The sequence below is a fragment of the Puma concolor genome, chromosome D1 (genome assembly GCF_028749965.1).
Source record: "Puma concolor isolate L17-30 chromosome D1, mPumCon1.1.hap2, whole genome shotgun sequence".
Taxonomy (NCBI): Eukaryota; Metazoa; Chordata; class Mammalia; order Carnivora; family Felidae; genus Puma; species Puma concolor.
In genome coordinates, this window is record NC_141676.1 from 52,758,205 (window position 1) to 52,779,331 (window position 21,127).

The 21,127-nt window shown below is 46.4% G+C and overlaps 1 protein-coding gene and 1 long non-coding RNA gene across 14 annotated transcripts in view; one reads left to right on the forward strand and one right to left on the reverse strand.

The window, feature by feature from the left end:
* The window catches only part of DNHD1 (dynein heavy chain domain 1), a 79,701-nt gene that overhangs the window by 26,683 nt on the left and 31,891 nt on the right, over positions 1 to 21,127 (reverse strand). For 11 of the 13 annotated variants that reach the window (XR_015241050.1, XM_086678131.1, XM_086678129.1 and 8 more), the window contains 12 exons: positions 14,402 to 14,559; positions 13,816 to 13,941; positions 13,449 to 13,725; positions 7,365 to 7,492; positions 7,066 to 7,264; positions 6,569 to 6,663; positions 5,840 to 6,047; positions 4,181 to 4,306; positions 3,778 to 3,875; positions 793 to 3,676; positions 416 to 593; positions 52 to 244 (listed from right to left, as the gene is read on the reverse strand). Coding sequence is in view for 12 of the 13 variants with exons in the window: in XM_086678131.1 (XP_086534257.1) it covers positions 52 to 244; positions 416 to 593; positions 793 to 3,676; positions 3,778 to 3,875; positions 4,181 to 4,306; positions 5,840 to 6,047; positions 6,569 to 6,663; positions 7,066 to 7,264; positions 7,365 to 7,492; positions 13,449 to 13,725; positions 13,816 to 13,941; positions 14,402 to 14,559 (4,670 nt within the window). In the remaining variant the exon portion in view is untranslated. Of the gene's footprint in view, positions 1 to 51; positions 245 to 415; positions 594 to 792; positions 3,677 to 3,777; positions 3,876 to 4,180; positions 4,307 to 5,839; positions 6,048 to 6,568; positions 6,664 to 7,065; positions 7,265 to 7,364; positions 7,493 to 13,448; positions 13,942 to 14,401; positions 14,560 to 21,127 lie in introns of all 13 variants that reach the window. The other 2 variants (XM_086678130.1, XM_086678126.1) reach the window with 2 other exon arrangements.
* LOC147576689 (uncharacterized) lies at positions 4,286 to 19,820 on the forward strand. Its single transcript, XR_015241055.1, has 2 exons — positions 4,286 to 4,993; positions 9,958 to 19,820. It is a non-coding gene; the product is annotated as an uncharacterized LOC147576689 (long non-coding RNA).

Sequence of the window (21,127 nt, forward strand, 5' to 3'; positions counted from 1 at the left end):
AGGATATCTCCTTGAGCCCCAAGCCCAGCTACTGCCCCATTGTCTTCACACCTGGGGAGAAGGGTTGAAGGTGCCCGGAATTCCTCTGATGCGGCTACCCAGGTAATGGCCAGTGAAGGGGACCAATGTCCCATTTTCAGGGCATACATGTAGATCAAACACCAAGGCTGAAGGCAGTGGCTCCAGGTAGTTGCAGAGGCAACTAATAGAACCCCTCATGAAGGTATCAAAGAGGGGCCAGAGCCTGTTCAGATGGATGTACAGGCAAAAGTGTCAGATAGTTACAACAATTCCGTTTGTGACACACTCACACATTCCACCCTCCCCGACAGTCATGTCACCTGGGTTAACTCCCATGTGCCAGTCCATCTCAGCTCTCTGAATCCCCCACCCCCGGCCCCACCCCTGCAGATACCTGGAGGGAAGGTGGGCTCCAAAGCCCCAAACCAATGCAAAGAGAAAGCTGCTGACAACCAGCGAATGCTCCTTGCATTTATTAGGTACATCATCACTGGCAACCTGGGATGGGTTCAGAGAGCTGCTTTTTGAGGACTTGAAGCTCTGGGCCACAGGATCACTACAGCTGAGGTCCTCTGCAAAGGTCACGATGGCCAGAATAGGAGCACAGGTAGGAAAAAGTGGGGGGTGGAGGAAGTGAGTAGAGATTGGCTCTGCTGCCCACTTTTGGTCCCCAGGCCCAAATCGACTAAGGAACCCAGACCCCAGGCACCAGCTGTATGCCAGCTGTCCTCAAGGCCCCTTGTCCCAAGCCATCCCTTCTCTTTCCCTCACCTGAGACATGTGCCTTCTCCCCTTCATCTATGCGCAGGTGGGGGCCAAGCAGACCACGCAAGATACGGGCCAGGCTGGTCACTTCGGCCACACCTGGGCAAACGGCCTGCTGCCCATGAACCTGCAGCAGAGAGCTGGCGCCCTGCCGGGTGAGGAATCGGAACGTCGCTGGCACCAGTGCTTGAGCCAGGCGGTTGAGCTCAGTGACTGTCTGGGGTTGCAGGCGGTACTCGTGGGGCAGGGTTGCCATCAGAACACTAAGCATGCTTTGCCAAGTCTGCTCCCCGCCACACCAGACGAGGGCACACCGGCCTGCCACTTTGGGGGACATACCTGTTGCATCTCCCACCTCCATCAGGAGAAAAGTACCTGGGGGTCGTGCTATCTGCTGCCCGTTGGGGAGGCTGAGCTGGGGGGCATCGCTCAGGAGGCAAGTGATAGAGTCCAGCCAGGCAGCACTGGCGACCCCATCACATATTATCCAGTGCTGGATACCCACCGATTCCTGTGGTGGCCCCTTTGGGCCGGCAGTCTTACATGGATTGGCTGCACGAAACAGCCTGGGGAAGACGCCATGGTGCCAGCAGGGGCCCTCTAGCCATCCCAGGAACTCCTGGGGGCTGAGGACATTGGGATACAGGTGGGTGATCTCCACAGGCTGGCAGCCCTGAGCTGAGGTGTCCTCCCTGGCTGCCAGCCGATTCTGGATCTTAAATAAGCTGTGCCAACAAGTGGTCTTGCCACTGCCTGCAGGGCCCAGGAGCAAAACACCCGAAACCCGGCTCAGAGCCTGGCTCAGCTGCTCCAGGGATCCCAAAATATCAGGGCTGGGATGGAGGCCTATCTGCTGTAGTTCCTCCACCAGCAATGGCTTCCTCAGCGTGTGGGTCACAGGCTCTGCCAACACCTGGCGGGCATTAGGGAAGAGCCCACAGAGCAGCTCTTGGAGGTTGTGCAGGTGGACACCACTGAGGATGCTGAATAGTGGTGAGCGTAGCAGGGCACGCAATAGGGCAGCCTCCTCATTGACAGCTAGGCTATGGGGCTGCTGGGACTTGGGCTCCTTGGTCACATGTAAGTCTTGTATCGTGTCTTCCAGAACCTGCTTGAGCAATGGCAAGCGGCAGGGCAGGGATGCAGACACCAGCTCATGCTCTAGGGAGAAGAATTTAGACAAGCGGGAAGCCATGCGGGAGGCATCCCGCATCCCTGCACCCAGCAGGGTCAGCTCTGCCACTTGCTGCAAGTCAGGCAGTGTCAGTGCCACAGGCCGTAGCAGAAGGTGCAGGTTGGCAGGCACAGCAGGACTCAGGGAACGCAGCGTCAGGAAACAGCCATAGCAAAGGTGTATGTACACGTGATGTTTCTCAAAGAAGCCACTGCCCAGGAGCTGGGGGTGTGTGGGGTCAACAGTGCTGGTACTTCGGGAGGCCTCCTGGTACAGTGGGGCACAGAGGTGGTGCAGCTGAGTGAGGCGCTGGCCCAGGGCAGAGAGCAAGCCGAGGGGTAGGCGCTGAGCCTCCTCCAACAGCAGCCAGGCACCACCCTGCAAGGCCCCGTTCAGGTAGTTGCTCAGGCTTTGGGCTTCTGTCTGAGGCAGGCAGGGCATTGTCACCAGCTGGCGTCCCAGGGCCTGTGCCATGCTCTTCACCATGTCTGTCTTGCCCACTCCTTCAGGGCCCAGTAGAACCCCACAGGCCACCTCTTCCAAGGCCAATAACAGCACCAGGGCTGGCCGCTCAGGCAGCAGGCTGGGTAGAGACCCTAGTCTGGGACCCAGGTATTCATAATTGTACAGAAAGGACCGACCCAGCACATCTATCCAGCATGCAGCTGGTGACAGAGAAGTCTCAGTAGATGCAATAGTCTTGAGACTCTGCAGGGGTTTCTGGGGGATGATGTGAGGTGAACCCAGGTGGTATTTGAGTTGGCGGGCCCAATGGAAATCTGTCAGATCACTGACCTGGTGCTCCTGCAACAGCTGTGCTATATCCCGGTGAGTCACTGCCATGGCCAACAGAGCACTGAGCAGGCTGGTCTGGCGGACAGAAGACAGGGGCTGCCCACCCTGGGAGGCCCTGTGAGCCCGTATAAAATGCACCAGTGCCTCGAGCTTGCGCACATGCGTGGGGACCATGGCCAGGGTCCTCCCCTCTAGCAGAGCCTCCTCCATCTCTGCCCACCATACCACCTCCTCCGCCACCATCACACACTGCCAAGGGAAGGCCTGGACTAAGTCTAACCAGTGGTGGACACACAGCTGCAAGGGCAGCTGGCCTTGCTGGGGCAGCTGCTTGAAGGCCTCATCTAGGGACGGGCCCAGAGCGAGACGGGAAGCCACACAGCCCTGCAGCATGTGCACAAGTGCCAAACGCAGGCACTTCTCCAGATGGGCCAGCCATTTGGGGAGATCCGGATGCAGAGGAACAGACCCCTGCAGCTTCACCTCCTCCCCACCCGCCCCAAGCACTGCAAATGCCTCCACCTGAGTAGATGGCTTTGGGCTTGAGTCCCGGTCATCCGTGTTTTTGTCAGTCAGGCTGGAATTGAAACTCACAGCATACACATGAGGAAAGCAGCGTCGTACCCAGAGCTGGGCCTCACATGATTCCAGGGGGGCAGCCAGCAGGGCTACCAGCTCACTATTGCTGAGGAAGAAGAGGCGGGGGAAGTCAGCACACACCCCATAAAGCACGGTCTCCAGGGCCATGATGATGCCCTCCAGCTCCACCGAGCCTGCTTGCAGCAGTTGTTGTAGCTGCTGGCCTCGGAAGTGAGGGCTCCGCTTGATGCTGGGCACTACAAGTGACAGAACCAGGGGGTCAGCTACAGAGGTCTGCATCAGGATCCGATACTGATCATCCATGGCCTTGAACCGGGAGTTCTGCAGTGAGGGAGGGGTTAAAAGTGAGGGCAGCTCCCCCTCCCATGATAAGCCCCACTATGCAGTAGCCCTTGTCCACCTGCCTCACCCCTCTTTCCTACCAGGTTGGAACTAGGAAACTCGATCTTCATCTCATACAGAACTTTATTCAGAAAAATCCACTTCTGCTGGAAAGTCACCCACACCTCCAGCAGGGCACCTGTGTGAACACCAGAGGATCACTGGAGGGAGGCTAGGGTTCCAGCTTCCGCAAGGTCCAGCTGACCCTGACCTCTCAGGGTGCCCCACCCCCAAATACTCAGCAGGACCCAGGGACCTTCCTTGGAGAGCAAACTTGTCCTGTGAATAAACTTTCACCTGGTCACCTGAGCCCAAGAAGTAGGAAGAAGGTCCTCGCTCGGTCCTTCTGGTCTTCCCCCACCCAACCCCCACCTCTCACCCCATCCCTCTGGGCATTCCCGCCCTAGATCCCACCCACTCTCCAGGCTAGAGGCCTGCACTCACTCAGGCTATGCATGATGGTCACCCACTCCAAAGCTATTTTGTTTAAGTCTCCTGACTTTTGGATGGCCAGGATCTTGAACAATACCTGAAGACTCTCCTGGATAGAATCCTGCAGGCTGCTGTAATCTAAGGAAGAGTGGGTTCTAGCTGAGCAGAGCTGGCAGGCAGATGGGGCAAGGGTAGGGATGGTGAATACCCAAATTATACTGAAACTCAGTTCTCAAGCTATTCCCTAGAAGACTCAAACATTTTTTCTTCCACTAGTTGCAAAGTATCCTCTCCTAGAGTCAGAGTGTGTTTAAAGCCTGTCCATGTGAGTTATAATCTTAATTACAGAATTTGATCTCATATTATGTTAACCACTGAAATATGCGTGAGGAAGAGTTGCTGGTTCTATGGAAACTATGGAAAACCTTCAGTAAAGGTGAGCTGATAAAAACATGATATTAAATTAGGTATACTCCCAATTTTTTTTTTTTTTAAGTAGGCTTCACGCCCAGCAGGGAGCCCAATGTAGGGCTTGAACTCACAACCCTGACATGAAGACCTGAGCTGAGATCCAAAGTCAGTTGCTTAACTGACTGAGCCACCATGTGCCCCTAGGCCAGCCAATTTTTAAAACTTGGGAAACTATAATAACATCTAGAAAAATTTTGGACTCCAGCAACTTCACAAGTGTCTTCATGTCACTGCTCAACTTTACAGAAGCTGAAAGTGGAAATGGCGGACAATGCATTAATGCAGGAAAGGCAGTGAGGAACTTCTATCAGTCGACTGCAAATCAAGGTCAAGCCCTTGTCCTCAGGCTAAAAGGTTATGTTTATATGTTTTAAGCTAAAGTAAAAATTTTAAGCCATGTATATCTCATATTTTATGATCTCTCTATTTAGCTCACTTTGAATTTGCTAGTTGAGTTTCAAGTGGATTGGATAAGACAATTTCTCCTCTACTGGCAGTTCCCTAACTATACCATCTTGGGTGCCTGTACATATGCTGTTCTCTCTGCCCGGCATGCCCTTCTCTCCTTGTAAGTTTGGCAAACTTCTGCTCCTTCAGGAGTCAGCAATGAGGCCTTTACCTACGGGAAAGGAAGATTCCTCTGACTCTCCCCAGTCCTTTGAAGCTAGTCCTCTTTCTGAGATTCTACTGCCCTCAGTTAAATTCTCCATCATGCACTTATCTCTATTCTATCATCCTCTCTCACTGGACTAGGAGCTCCTAGAGGACAGAACTTGGACTGTAAATCTCAAGGGCTCTTGTGTTTGGCTCCGAGAAGGCAGGTAGGTTTGATGCAGGAATGACAAAAGAGTGAATGAATGGGGCAAGAGATCTGACAACAGGATGCAATATAGAGGAAAGAGCACTGAAAAATGGAGAGACATGACTGTGAGGGATTTTTTTAGTCCACCCAGAAAGGGAAGGACCTTTGCTGAAAGGGCCAGGCATTGGGTAGGAGGGAGCGAGCAGGGGGCTCCCAAGATTAGGACTATACAGGTGCTACATGGAAGAACTGTGTCAGAACAGACAGATGTCTCAGGTTGCTCAGTAAGGACGGGGCCCTGGCTAGAGAAGCCAGATTGGGCAGGGTTGTGTGGATGTGGTGGACAAATGTGGCCCCTAGCAGAGGGCTATAACTGGACAAAAAGAGCTGGGTCTTACCTGAAAGGATGAAGGTGCCGCTATCCTTGCTCACCACCTCCCACTGGGGGCTATGGAACATTTGCCTCTTGGAGCGCTCCAAGGCGGGGGGCTCATAGGGTACATACAGGATGAAGTTCATCAGTCGCAGCTGGCGTGCCTCCCAGACCCGCTGCAGCCGCCGGAGAGTTTCTTGGGCACGGATTTGTTCGTTTTCACACTGCCAGATCTGAAACAGCTGGGTCTCAGGAACCAGCACTGGGTGATGGCTCAGGGGATAGCCTTGAAAGTGGGACTCCAGGGCTAGGGCTCAGGGGAATGGAAGTCTCAGAAATGTAGAGTGGGACCATTTGGCCTCAGGTAGCATCAGCAGCATACTTTGACCTAGGGCTGCTGCCTTGAAGCCTACTCTTTTGCAAGGTTTCAGCTGAGCAGATAGTGCCTTAATCAGTTCATATTGGAACAGGGCAAGTGTTGGAGGACATCTGCCATCCTGTGTGCCCACAAATTTGGGGCTGCCACCCAGTTCCTTCTGGGGGTGGGGAATGCTCTCAGGCAGAGTCTGAGACCACCCGTCAGATCCCCACACCCCCCAGGCAGGACCAAAAACTCAACCTCCCGCCTTCCCACCCACAAGCCAGTATCTACTGTCCCCTGTCTCAAGGGGCTGCTGGGACTTAACTGGCTCTATTAGAGTTTAGCACATAGGTTCTGGGCTTGGATCAACTCCTTCTCTCTGGAGGGCCCCACCTGATTGATTTGATCTGCAAATTCGAGCAGCGGACAAGTTAGCAGCTGGCCCAGTGTTAGGAGTTCCGTGTTCTGAAGACTGCCCAACCCTAAGGCTGGAGGTAGAGGGGACAAGTCAGAGCAACACTCAGTACATGGCAGAATCCAGCCCATATCCTAGAGCCCAGATCTGCAACCCTGAACCCAGCCCAGCCCAGCCCAGCTCCCAGACAGCAGATCTCAAAGCACAACATAGAGCCAAGAACCCAGAACCTAGGGTCCAGAACACAACACAGAGCCCAGAGCTAAGACTGTAGCTTGAATTTAGCCCAAGTCAGCAGAGGAGACTCACATGGTGTGCATGAGGTTAGAAATGTTTATCCCTGTGGGGCAAAGGCAGGGAGCAACCCAGGGAAGAAAGGTGTTTCCTACAGGAGCAGCAGGGAACTGAGTCCTTACATTGTTCTAATCCCCCTGTACTTCCCTTCCCCTCCCCTCTGACTCTACCCAAAACACACCTCGCAGGAGGACTTGGAAGTTTAAGTTCTGCAGCTGGAAGCTGCCCAGCCTGCTAAGTATTGGCAGGTAGATGCGAAACTCCTCCAGCATGTGCATACAGCGCTGCAGAACCGGGCTGTGCAGCCCCAGGGTCGTGCTCAGCCGGGCCGCCTCTGTCAGCCAGCCATCTGTCTTCTCCTGGGCCATAGTCATGCTGAACTGGAGGGAGGAAGGCTCACTGTTAGCTGGATACCCTTCCCCGCCCACCCCTGCAGACTCTCCACTCTGAGGCAGGGGCTCCAAGAAAGGGTGTCAGCACCTTGGCAAAAGCCATGCACTTCCATTCACTGATGTTTTCAGAGATGACTCGGTACAGGTGCCAAATGCGCTGCTGCTGCACGATTGGACGGGTCCCGCAGACTGGCAAGGGCACAGGACTCTCCTCCCCTGAGGGACAGGGCAGGTTAAGGCCTGGGCTGGGTGCAGGGGAGGAGCACGACAGGGAGTTGTCTGTCAAGAGCCCATAATGGCAGGAAGGAAGGTCCTGAAAGTGCCAGGGATGGGGTGTCCAAAATTGTCCAATGGGGACTATTGTAGGTGGGGACCATCTAAGAGATAGTTATTCCAAGGAAAGGCTATCTGGGAAAATGTGATGGCAGCAAAAGGGAAGGGTTCCTCTTCTGTTAGTTTCCATCTCACTCTGCTCCAGACACACCAGGCTCTTTGCTGATGCTTGTATACACCCCAGGTATGCCCTCTCCTGCTGAGAGCCTCTGACTGGTAGCTCATTCTTTCTGGAACACTCTTCCCTTAGAAAACCATATACCTCACTTCTTCACCAAATTCAAGTCCATCTGCATGAGGCCTGTGTAGCCCAACCCGTTAAAAACCGCTTTCTAGGGGCGCCTGGGTGGCGCAGTCGGTTAAGCGTCGGACTTCAGCCAGATCACGATCTCGCGGTCCGTGAGTTCGAGCCCCGCGTCGGGCTCTGGGCTGATGGCTCAGAGCCTGGAGCCTGTTTCTGATTCTGTGTCTCCCTCTCTCTCTGCCCCTCCCCCCTTCATGCTCTGTCTCTCTCTGTCCCAAAAATAAATAAACGTTGAAAAAAAAAAAAAAATTAAAAAAAAAAAAAAAAACCGCTTTCTACCCTCTCTGGCATTCTCAACACCTCTTACCTTCTCTATTCTTTTTTCTATGCCACTTATCACCTTCTAATGTACTCCATAATTTGGTTAGATACATACATATATTTTTAAGTTTATTTATTTATTTTGAGAGAGAGCTGTGTGCAAGTAGGGGAGGGGCAAAGAGAGAGGGAGAGAGAATCCCAAGAAGGCTCTGCTGACAGTGCAGAGCCTAACGTGGGACTTGATCCCACAAATTATGAGATCATGAATTGAGCTGAAATCAAGAGTCAGATGCTTAACTGACTAAACCACCCAAGGTGCCTCCATAATTTGGTTATATTTTATGTTTATAATTTGTTGTCTTTCTCTCCCTGCTACAATGTTGGGCCCATGAGGGTGGGTGGGGGGGATGTTATTTATCTATTGATATACCTCAAGCCTGGTGCACAATATAGGCACTCAAGGAATACCTGTTAGACAAATGAATAAATCCAGTGAGATGCATATGAAAAAAGATCTGGTCTATAGAGAGGACCATAAGGGGTAAATGGTGATGCTTCCTATTTTGTGTACTTCTGGTCATTATTCACTCCCTTCATCTCATAAGCTGCTGCATAATCCTTGACCAATTATTTATATTTGGTTGTGAGATATGTGTCAAAAGTAATTTGCAGTTAATAATAGTTATGGTACTGAGATTTGTAATTTACTTAAAATATATCTGACTAGACTCAAGGATATTACAGAAAAGTTGTGGGGCGCCTGGGTGGCTTGGTCGGTTAAGCGTCCGATTTCGGCTCAGGTCATGATCTCACGGTCCGTGAGTTCCAGCCCCGCGTCAGGCTCTGGGCTGACCGCTCAGAGCCTGGAGCCTGTTTCGGATTCTGTGTCTCCCTCTCTCTCTGCCCCTCCCCTGTTCATGCTCTGTCTCTCTCTGTCTCAAAAATAAATAAACGTTAAAAAAAATTAAAAAAAAAAAAAAAAAAAAGAAAAGTTGTCATTCTCATTCATCTGAGTTCCAGTATACTTTCTTCAGTGAGATAAAAAGGGATAAAATAATACCCAAATGATGGGAATCATGAATCTTACATGTGTAAGAATCATCCATCATGGAGAGCAGAATAATGAAAGACTGAGAATCACTATCAGGCTATCAAAGCTCTCATCTGACCAGAAAAAAAAATGATAGTAAATTTAAACCCTTCCAATCTTCCTTTGTCTGAACTCAAAAGATCTGGCTAGAGACTCATATAATCTTTGACAGCAGTTGTCTCAACATCAAATCTTGGACAAGTGAAGAACTTCCTCTGTAAGAAAGAGCAGGCATTGGGGCACCTGGGTGGCTCAGTCGGTTAAGCGTCCAACTTCAACTCAGGTCACGATCTCGCGGTCCGTGAGTTCTAGCCCCACGTCGGGCTCTGGGCTGATGGCTCAGAGCCTGGAGCCTGCTTCAGATTCTGTCTCTCTCTCTCTCTCTGCCCCTCCCCCATTCATGCTCTGTCTCTCTCTGTCTCAAAAATAAATAAACGTTAAAAAGATTAAAAAAAAAAAAGAGCAGGCATTGTATCCCCAGACACGTGAGAAGATACACTCTTGAGGATTAACAGCAAATATCCTCTGACACAAATTTGCTGTGGTATCTACTCAGTAAGTTTCATTGCATTTTAAAACTTTATTTAGAAGTGATTTCAAATTTTTTAAAGTTGCAAGAAGGAGCAGTAAAAAGAATAGATGTATACCATTTGTTAACATTTTACCCATTTTCTTTATCACTTGTGTTTACAGGCTCTGTATGTATATGGGCATATGTATACACCAACACATAATTCTTTACTGAGCTATTTAAGGGTAAGTTACATATATCATGGCCCTATTTATCCCCCAAATACTGTGTATTCCCTAAGAATAGGGATATTCTCTTATATAACTATAATTATCAACTTCATATATTATATTGATACAATTCTTTAACCTATAGTCCATGTTCCAATGTTGTCAATTGACCTAATAAGGTCCTATAGCATTTTCCCCCTCAACTACAGCACCCAGTCCAGAATCAAGTACCACATTTACTTGTCATGTCTCTTTAACTTCTTTTAATCTAGAACATTCCCCATAGCTTTAATCTTTTCTAACAGACATTTTTGAAGTATATTGACCCTTTTCTCCCTTTTTTGTTAACAGAAAGTTCCTCATGTTGTGTTTATATGATTCTTTTCATGACTGAAGTTATTCATTCTCAGCTGGACTACTGAATAGGTAATGTTGTGTCCTTTGGGTATCATGTCTGGAGGCACATGATGTCTGTCTCTCATTGGTGATATTAACTTTGATCACCTGGTCAAAATGTTGCCCAATTTCTCTACTAAATAATTGCTAGTGTTTTTTCTCCCCTCCCTTGCAACTAATAAGTAGTCTCTGTAGGAGAATCTCTAAGACTGTGCAAATATTCTACATCTCATCGAATTTGCCCCACTGATGACTTTACCTGATCCAACATTTACCAGAATGTTTGCAAAATGATGATTTTTCCCTCCAGTTTTTCTCCTTCTACATTTATCAGTTGGCTCTCGGCATTCTATTGTAAGTGCAAGTCCTCATTTCTCCCTCACTTATTTATCTACTTATTATCAGTGTGGATTATAAATTCCTATTTTTCCAATAGTTTACTTTGTACTTCAGTGCTAAAATTGCCTCAGATTTGGACAGTTGGCATCCCTTCTGTGTCCTCAAGACCTTAAAAAGATATTCTAGACTCATCTTGTACCTACCCTGTGACAGCCCTGGAGTCACCCATTTTCTGAGGAGCCCTGGTAGGGAATGATATTAGCAACTAAGACCGGGACACAAAGTTGCTTCTTGCTGTTGGAGTGTCTTTGCTTCTTAGTCTCTTCAGTAGACAGGGCTAGGAAATATACTCAGGTATATATCACATATGCATACACTTATATACATATACATGTGCACATAAGCATGCGTATACATATAATATGTGTGTACTTCTAAATGCAATGGAAATTACAGAGTAGATGCCAAGAAAATGGAAGTTTATAAGATAAGCTCATGATATTTCCTCAGAATTCAGAATAAAGGAATGAATGATGCTGAAGATAAAAGAAATGGAGAAGAGATCCAGAAAATCCAATATACAAGTATGAATTCTGGAAGGAGATCAGAGCAAATCTAAGAGCCATTATCAAATAACTGATAAACAGATTACCTGCCCAGGAAAAAAAAAAAAATCAGATTGATAACAGATTGGCCCACAATGCTAAATATCAGAAGACAATGATGCAATATCCTAGGTTTGGAGAAAAAAATGCCTGTGGCTTCAGAATTCAATATCTAGCCAATCTGTGATATAAGGACATTATAAAGTCATTCTAGACATAAAGAACTTAGAAATTTTAACACCTCTAACTCCCTTCTTAGAAAAAATAAATACTCAAAGAAATATTGCTGCCATTTAAGTAAAGAATGAAAATAATGAAAAGATGGGGTATTTCTAAAAATGGTAGTGCAACAACATGGATGACCTAGAGGGCATTATGCTAGATGAAATGAGTCAGAGAGAGAAAGACAAATACCATGTGATATCATTCATGTGTGGAATCTAAAAAAACAAAACCAGTGAATAAACAAAACAAAAAGCAGAAAACAGACCCATAAATGCAGAGAACAAACTGAGAGCTGCCAGAGGGGAGGGAGGTGGTAGGTTGGGCAAAATGGGTGAAGGGGAGGGAGAGTTACAGCGCCCGGTTATGGAACGGAAAGGTCACGGGGATGAAAGGCACAGCATGGGGATATAGTTGATGGTACTGTAATAGCGATGTATGGTGACAGATGGTGGCTACACTTGTGGTGAGCACAGCAGAATGTATAGAAGCACTTGTCAAATCACTATCTTGTACATCTGAAACTACTGTAACATTGGTTGTCAACCATACTTTGATTAAAAAAAAAGGGGGGGGGGGAGTGGGTAAACAAAACCAGTAAACCTTATATGTGAAAATAGTTGATAACTTGGTTATAAAACCAAGCAAATGTCAAAAGTATTAAGATTGGGGTGCCAGGGTGGCTTAGGCAGTTAAGTGTCCAACTCTTGATTCTGGCTCAGGTCATGATCTCATGGTTCATGGGTTCAGGCCCTGTGTCAGGCTCTGCGCTGACAGTGTGGATCCTGCTCGGGACTCTCCCTCTCTCCCTCTCTCTGTCCCTCCTCTACTTGTGTTCTCTCTCTCTCTGAAAATAAACTTTTTTTTAAAGTATTAATTAAAACAAGATACATAATGGAAAATATAGAATAGTATTAATAATCTAGCTTTAAGATCCTGGATTATTTTAACAAAAGCTGGGAGTTTGGTGAAGAGCTAGGGATGGACGATGGAACTAAAAGCATGCTCTCGGGCTTCCTGGGCCTAGCATCGCAAGGCCTGAGGCCCCTACTCTGCCTTTTCACAAACATACCCAATCCCTAGAGGAAAGTTTAAGGTTTGTGGTCTATGTCAGTTAGAGGATCTCTCCATACTTGGCTGAAGAAAAAAGTCCCTTGCTTAAGGATGGTCCCAAGGTGTCCCCTCCACCCTACATTTGGCCAAACGGCCCTGGGACTAGGGATGCCCACAGGCAGTGTTGGTAATAGTTGGTAGTTGGCCAAGAGGCAACTCAGAAGCAGTGTGCCCTTCCAGGGGATAAAAGTAACCAAAAGAAGTGACTGGATCTGAAAGGAGAAACGTGACCCCACAAAGTTCTTAATGTGCAGAAGGGAACCAGTCTAGCTGCACCCCTTTGTACAGAGGGCTAAGACCAATAGTTCTGCCCTGGTCTCCTCTGTGGGCCAGGGAGACCCTCGGCAGCTGCCCCTCTACACTACATTGGCTGGAAGCAGGGGCTGTGACTTATCAAGACCTATTTTTAGCTGGGACCTGCAGCCTGGTACAGGACTGGGCTGGATCGGCTAAGGACTACAATGAGGGCACCTTTACATTTCCCCTGCAGAGGCTTTTAGCCCTTCAGCCCCATCACATTCTAATGTAACATTCACCGATTTGCCTTCCCTACCAGACTGTGAGCCCTCTGTCTTCCCCCGCTAAGCAGAGCCCTTAACATAGCCAATGTACAAAGATTCTGTCCTGTAATTTTCATTTATAAAAGAGACTAAAATGAAGGTATGTGACTCCCGAGACTTGCTTAGGGACACTCAGGATACAGGACCCTTATCTCAGTTGATGGGTCTCTCACAGGATGGTGGTAGAGGGAGCAGGGATCCTCAGTACCGGTGAAGGTGGCATAGGCATGGTGCAGTTCACTGAGGTGACTGGCTGTGTTCTGGAACTGACGCTCCAGGGAGATGAGCTGACGCTCCATGCTCCTCTGTTCTTGCGCAGGGTCCATGAAGGGGCCAGATAGGGCGTTCTCAATCAGACCTTCCAGCTCCACAAGTGCCGCTGCTATTAGCTGCTGCAGCTTGGGCACAATGGCATGTCGCTTGCTGAGCAGGAACTCTGAGGCCTGGCTTTTCTCAAATTGAAATGCCTCCCACACATCCAGTAGCTGTGGGGCAAGGGGAGTGCGGTCAGGTAGGTGCGGCTGTGGGGGAGGGAGACTGGGAGGCATGGGTGACTTCCCCAACTGCCTTCTCACCGAGATGTCCAGTGCCTCATTCTCAGCACTAAAGAGGCTAAAGTGGTTGCGGATGAGTTCGTGGAGTGCCCGTATGTATTCCATTCGCTTCTCCAGCTCTGCATACTGCTCGTTGGCCTGGTTCAACTGCAGGGGGCTACAACATGAGACCGGCACCCCCACAACCCTGTGCACCAGTTTGGGCTCATTCTGAGGGGAGCTCCCATCTTCTAGGGGCCCCAGACCCCAACAGCCACCTTTACCCAACTGGGATCAGGGGCACTGTGGGATCAGATCCCATCTGACCCAGGTCTCTCTGAAGACAGCAGGCTCCTCCCCCACCAAGTCATTACCCTGATGACAGGGTGGTAGATCCCTAGCTGACTGTCACAGAGTCTCTCTCACACCAGGGCTTCTCCCTGATATGAGGAAACTGAGGGCCACGAGAACAGAGTGAGAGTTAGTAAGGACAGATCACATATGTGAGCACAGTTTAGAAGCATCAAGCCCCAATGGGAGCTCAGCAGAGACCTGAAGAGAGTGTGTTGAGCATGTGAGCAAGATGGGCCCCTGGATAAGCTGGGAAGGAAGGATGAGAAAAGCCCACCTTCTGGGAGCACCGTGCAATAGTATGAATGTCTGAGTTGATGGTTTGGAAGACCTCCGTGAAATCTGTGAGCTCCGTTATTAGTTGCTGACTGCGGGTCCAGCACTCATTCTGTACATGTGTAAGAATGTCCTTCCTGATGCCATCCAGCTTGGATTCTGAAGACAGGAGAAGGTTCGGTGTTAGGAGGTACATGAAAGAGGAGGGGTGCTGGTCAAGCGCTGTGGGTCCACAGTGGGGGAGGGGTAATGGGGAAGCCAGACCACAAATTGATTCCCTGACTCAGTGAACACTTACTGGACCCCCGCCCAGTGTCTGGCCAGCTGCTATCCACTGGTGCTATCCACAGCTACTAAAGGCTATGCTGGACACCGGGAGACCAGAGTGGGTGGGTGAGACAGAAAATGTTCCCACCCTCAGAAGTTCACAACATGGTGGCAGAGATAGACAAACAAATGGACAATCACAAACCAGTGCGATAAATGCTCTTCAAGTGCCCACCTCTTCAAGTGAAAGGAGAGGAGACCTGAGGAAGCTGGGAAAGGCCTCCTCCAGCAGGGAACACTGGAGCTGAATGCTGTGAGGAGCTAATGCTCCAGGGGCAAAGGCATGCCAAGCAGACGAAATAGCACGTGTAAAGGCACGGGAATGACATGCTCACGAATAGTAGAACAACCTATCCAGATAAAAGTTTTCTGTTTGGGGAGTCTTAGTGGCTTTGCTCTAGTAGAAGAAGTAGCAAGAAGAATGTGTAATCTGCGTTTTGTTTTTAAGGATTAGAAAAAAAAAAAAAAGAAGCTGTCAGGTGGATATGGGGCTTAGAAGGTAATATTGGAGGCTGCCTTTGGTGATATGAGCAACTCCACTGTTTCCAAGGGCAGGAACAGCACCAGTATGATGCCTCACCAAATCACTAACACCACTAAAGTAACACTGATTATAAGAAGCATCATTATTTTATATACCATGCAAAAAGAAAAAAACAATGCCATCTGGACTCTGACATGCTATCAATCATAATACACCTCTTAAGTTCAGAGATGTTAAAATATGCCCAGGACAGCAAAATACAATACAGAAATATGATACGCAGTATACCACGAAATACAGTATAGAATGCTTGCTTACTACATGCCATATACAATGTCAACTACTTTGCTTATATTAGTCCTTTCAATACTCACAAAACCCTTTGAGGTAGATACTATTATTGTCCCTGTTTTACAGATAAGCAAACTGAGCCTCAGGAGAGGTTCAATAGCTTTATCAATATCACATAATGTCAACAAAAGTCCAGGACAAGATGACTTCATAGGCAAATTCTACCAAATATTTAAAGAAGAGTTAATACCTATTCTTCTCAAACTATTCCAAAAAATAGAAAAGGAAGGAAAACTTCTAAATGTATCAAATGTATCCTATGATGGCAGCATTACCCTGACACCAAAATCAGATAAAGACACCACTAAAAAAGAGAACTGCAGGTCAATATCCCTGAACACATGTGCACAAATTCTCAATTAAATACTATCAAACTGAATCCAACAATACATTAAAAAAATCATTCACCTCGATCAAGTGGGATTTATTCCTAGGTTGCAAAGGTGGTTCAATATTCACAGATCAATCAATGTGGTACATCACATTAATAAAAGAACGATATGATCATTTCATTAGATGCAGAAGAAGCATTTGACAAAGTATAATATCCATTCATTATAAAAACCCTTAACAAAGTAGATTTGGAGGGAACATACCTCAATATAATAAAGGCCATATATGAAAAACTGAAAGCTAGTATCATCCTAAATGGGGGGAAAAGTGAGCGGTTTTCCACTACAGTCCATTCTCAACATTTTTATTCTACATAGTACTGGAAGTCCTAGCCATAGTTATCAGACAACAAAAGGAAATAAGAAGGCATCCAAATAGCCAAGGAAGAAGTAAAACTTTCACTATTTATAGATGACATGATACTATATATACAAAACCTGAGGAGCACCTGGGTGGCTCAGTCCATTGAGCGTCCAACACTCAATTTCAACACTTGATTTCAGCTCAGGTCATGATCTCATGGTTCCTGAGTTTAAGCCCCACCTCCAGCTCCCTCCACATTGAGCTCTGCACTGACAGTGTAGAGCCTGCTTGAGATTCAATCTCCTGCCCCTCCCCAACTTGCACGCATGCACATGTGCTCTCTCTCTCTATATATAGATAAATTTTTAAAAATTAAAAAAAAAAAAAGAAAACCCAAAAGACCACTAAAAAACTGCTAGATCTGAGAAACAAATTCAGTAAAGTCTCAGGATATAAAATCAACATACAGAAATCTATTGCATTTCTATACATCAGTAAAGAAGCAGCAGAAAGAAAAATTAAGGAATTAATCCCACTTATAGCTGCACCAAAAACAATAAGATACCTAGGAATAGACTTAACGAAAGAGGTGAAAGATCTGTATTCTGAAAACTATAAAACACTGATGAAAGAAACTGAAGCTGATACAAAGAAATGGAAAGACATCCCATGCTTGTGAATTCAAAGAACAAATATTGTTAAAATGTCTATACTACCCAAAGCAATCTACACATTTAATGCAATCCCTATCAAAATGCCAATAGCATCTTTCACAGAGCTAGAACCAACAATCTTAAAATTTTTATGGAACCACAAAAGACCCAGAATAGCCAAGGCAATCTTGAAAAAGAAAAGCAAAGTTGGAGGCATCACAATTCTGGACTTCAAGTTACATTACAAAGCAGTAATTTAGTAATCAAAGCAGTATGGTACTGGCATAAAAATAGACACATAGATCAATGGAACAGAATAGAAAATCCAGAAATGAACCCACAGCTGTATGGCCAATTAACCTTCAACAAAGCAGGAAAGAATATCCAATGGGAAAAAGACTGTCTCTTCAACAAGTAGTGTGGGAAAACTGGACAGCTACATGCAAAAAAGTGAAACTAGACTACATTCTTATACCATACACAAAAATAAATTCAAAATGAATTAAAGACCTAAATGTGAGACCTGGAACCATAAAAATCCTAGAAGAGAATACAGGCAGTAACCTCTTTGACATTGGCCATAGCAACTTCTTTTTAGATATATCTTCTGAGGCAAGAGAAACAAAAGCAAAAATAAACTATTGGGACTTCATCAAAATAAAAAGCTTCTGCACAACAAAGGAAAACAATCAACAAAGCTAAAAGGCAACTTACAGAATAGAGACGATTTTTGCAAATGACATATCTGATAAATGTAAAATATATATATAGTTCTTTATATAACACAACATATATAATTTATATTTATAATAATAATTTATAATTCTTATAAAACACAACACTCCAAAAATGAATAAATCCAATTAAGAAATGGGCAGAAGACATGAATAGACATTTTTCCAAAAAAAGACATTCAGAAAGGTAACAGGCACATAAAAAAATGTTCATCATCACTCATCATCAGTGAAATGCAAGTCAAAACTATGAGATATCACCTCACACCTGTCAGAATGGCTAAAATCAACACAAGAAACCACAAGTCTTGGTGATGATGTGGAGAAGGGGGAACTCAATTACACTGTTGGTAGGAATGCAAACTGTTGCAGCCACTGTAGGAAACAGTATGGAGGTTCCTCGAAAAGTTAAAAATAGAACTACCCTATGATCCAGCAATCACACTACTGAGCATTTACTCAAAATATACAAAAATACTAATTCAAAGGGATATATGCATCCCAGTGTTTACAGCAGCATTATCTACAATAGCCAAATTATAGAAGCAGCCCAAGTTCCATCCATTGATGAATGGGTAAAGAAGATGTGGTGTGTGTGTGTATAGAATAAAATATTATATATTATTATATTATATATGATTTATGTTAAATAAATTATATCATATCATCTTATTCAGCCATAAAAAGAATGAAATCTTGTCATTTGCAAGAATATGGATGGAGCTAGAATACTATGCTAAGCAAAGTAAGTCAGTTGGAGAGAGACAAATACAATATGTTTTCACTCCTATATGGAATTTAAGAAACAAAACAAATGAGCAAAGGAAAAAAAAAGAGAGAAAGAAAGGCAAACCAAGAAACAGACTCTTAACTATATAGAGAAGAAACTGATGGTTGCCAGAAGGGAAGTGGGTGAGGGGATTGTTTAAACAGGTGATGGGGATTAAGGAGTGCACTTGTGATGAGCACTGGGTGCTGCAGAGAAGTGCTGAATCGCTATATTTTACACCTGAAATTAATGTTACACTGTATGTTAACTACCCAGAATTTAAATAAAAACTTAAAAAATATATCACACAGTGGCAGGGCAAATAGTCAAACTGAGGCAGCCTGGCGCCATTCTGTTCTATTTTATGTTTTGAGGGGTGAAAATAAACTGACTTATCCTCTATGAGCATCTCTGCAACCAGAAAGTGAGGTAGTGAGTTCCAGGGACAGATAATTGAGACACACTGGGTATGACCCATCTGGAGCTTCGAAGGAAGTAACCAATAGGACTCAATACCAAGAAATGAGACTGAGAAAACTGAGAGAGAGGGAAGCCATGGAGGGACATCCAAGGTTGAACAGAACACAAGGAAGAGAACATCTCCTTTTTCAGACTATCCCTGTGCCCTCTAGCAGTAGCTAGGCTGTTGCAATTGTGCTGCTTAAAAAAAATTTTTTTTAAATCTTTATCTTTGAGAGAGAGACAGCACGTGAGTAGGGGAAGAGCAGAGAGAGAGGAAGATACAGAATCTGAAGCAGGCTTCAGGCTCTGAGATGTCAGCACAGAGCCCGACATGGGGCTTAAGCTCACAAACTGTGAGATCACGACCTGAGCCAAAGTCAGACGCTTAACTGACTGAGCCACCCAGGTACCCCTGTGCTGCTTTTTAGACCAGCAGTATCAGGCAGGTGATGGCAGAAAGGAGCTCAACAGCGACATCATATGGTGTAAATCAGCGACAGACTGAAAATACCAGAGGGCTGCTGGGGGTTAGAAGTTGGAGATGGATGGGAAGACAGATTTGAGAGATATTTAGGAGGTAGAAGAATGGAAGAGATTTGGTGACAGGTTGTATGTGGTGGAGTTAGGGAGAGGGAAGAATAAATGATGAACACTAACTCACAAGAGTGAATAATTATGTCATTCACAGTGCAGGGAAGCCCAGGCAGAAGACGAACAGAGTTGGAGGACAAGTAGACAAAATTAGATCACAAGAAGAATGAGAGTAGACAGAAGGGGATAAGGTTAAATGAAAAAATTAAGCACCTGTTGCATACCTTATTCAATGCTAAAAACACTGCAAAAAATATCTCATTTACTCCTCCTTATTATAACCCTGTGGGTGACTGCATTATCATGTCCATGTTACAAATAAATGAACTGAACAGTGACCTGAGGTCACACAAGCCAGTGAAAAGCAGAGCCATGATTCTGAACCCCATGGTTTTCTCTCTCCATCCGTTCTTCTTGAAGAGGCCAGCTGATCTTGGACTAAGGACGAAGAATCTAACAAACTAGAAAGAACAGAGGCTTCCTGAACAACATTGGAGCAAAGCCAAGGTCAGAAAGAAGGTAGGCTAACCACAGGCCCTCCCTGTTCCTCCCATGCCAGCCTGAATCCCCTATACATTTAGGTGGGGTTGAGGGAGGGCAAAGTGGGGAGTTTGTGGCCCAAAAGCTACATAATTTGGCATGTGCTTTTATTTGTTGAAAAGGAAAGACAAGGAGGGTGAGGCAGGCAAGGACTTTCAAGAAATCTCTTTCAGAGCCACCCAAAGCCACCCACCTTCATAAAGAAAGCAGCCCTGGGGACCATGGGTCTGATAGAACATTCTCTCTGCAGGAAGCAGACACTATTGGTTATTGGGAGCTAGGTGAGAAAATGGAACCACCTTTCTGTTTCCTAGAAGTACAAATCAATGGCTTCCCAACCTACCCCACTGTGAACCTTTCTAAGACCAGCTTCTAGGCAGAGACACTTTAGCTAGTAAACAATAGCATTAGACATCCTTCCCATTGGAGGGGGGGGGGGGTGGGGAGAGGACCAAAACTAGGTTTTAAACCAGATTTCTCAGAGACCCAGAGAGACCAACAACTGGGCCTTGGTCTAGTGGGGGTAGATAAGAGACAAGAAGGAAACTGAGATGGTTGAGGAGGAAACAGATTGCAGAATGGGTTTCAGCTCCACCTTCCATGTGGAACTTAGGGAAGATACCACCTTGCAGATTGCCCACATGCTAACATGAGATATCCATAGCAGAGTAGAAATCATGTGATGTGTTGCAGCAGAAAGAGGGCTAAATACAATGCTTCCAAAGTCCCCCACAACTTCCAAATGGTAGGGGATACATAAGATATAATAGAGATTTAATAACCAGTGGGCCTGGATGGGTTCCAATGTAGAGGGGTGAGGGACCCTGAAGCAGAAGCTATGGGAGTGGCCAGCCCAAGACAAAGATCGAATGAAGGGTTGACTAAAATCCCATGGATCTGCAAAGCCAGCAGGATCCAATGCAGGGCTGAGTTAGCAAAGGTAGACATTCTGAGCTCCTACTAGCCAAGAGAACACACACAGTTACACTAGCTCAGGCCATAGCTGCACCAGAAGCAGCAAAGTCAGAAGGAGGGCAGACACCAGGAATGGATGTATCACACCTCAGTAAGGGTTGACAGAAGCCAGCAAAGAAGAGCACACAGCCCAGGAGCCCTCTCC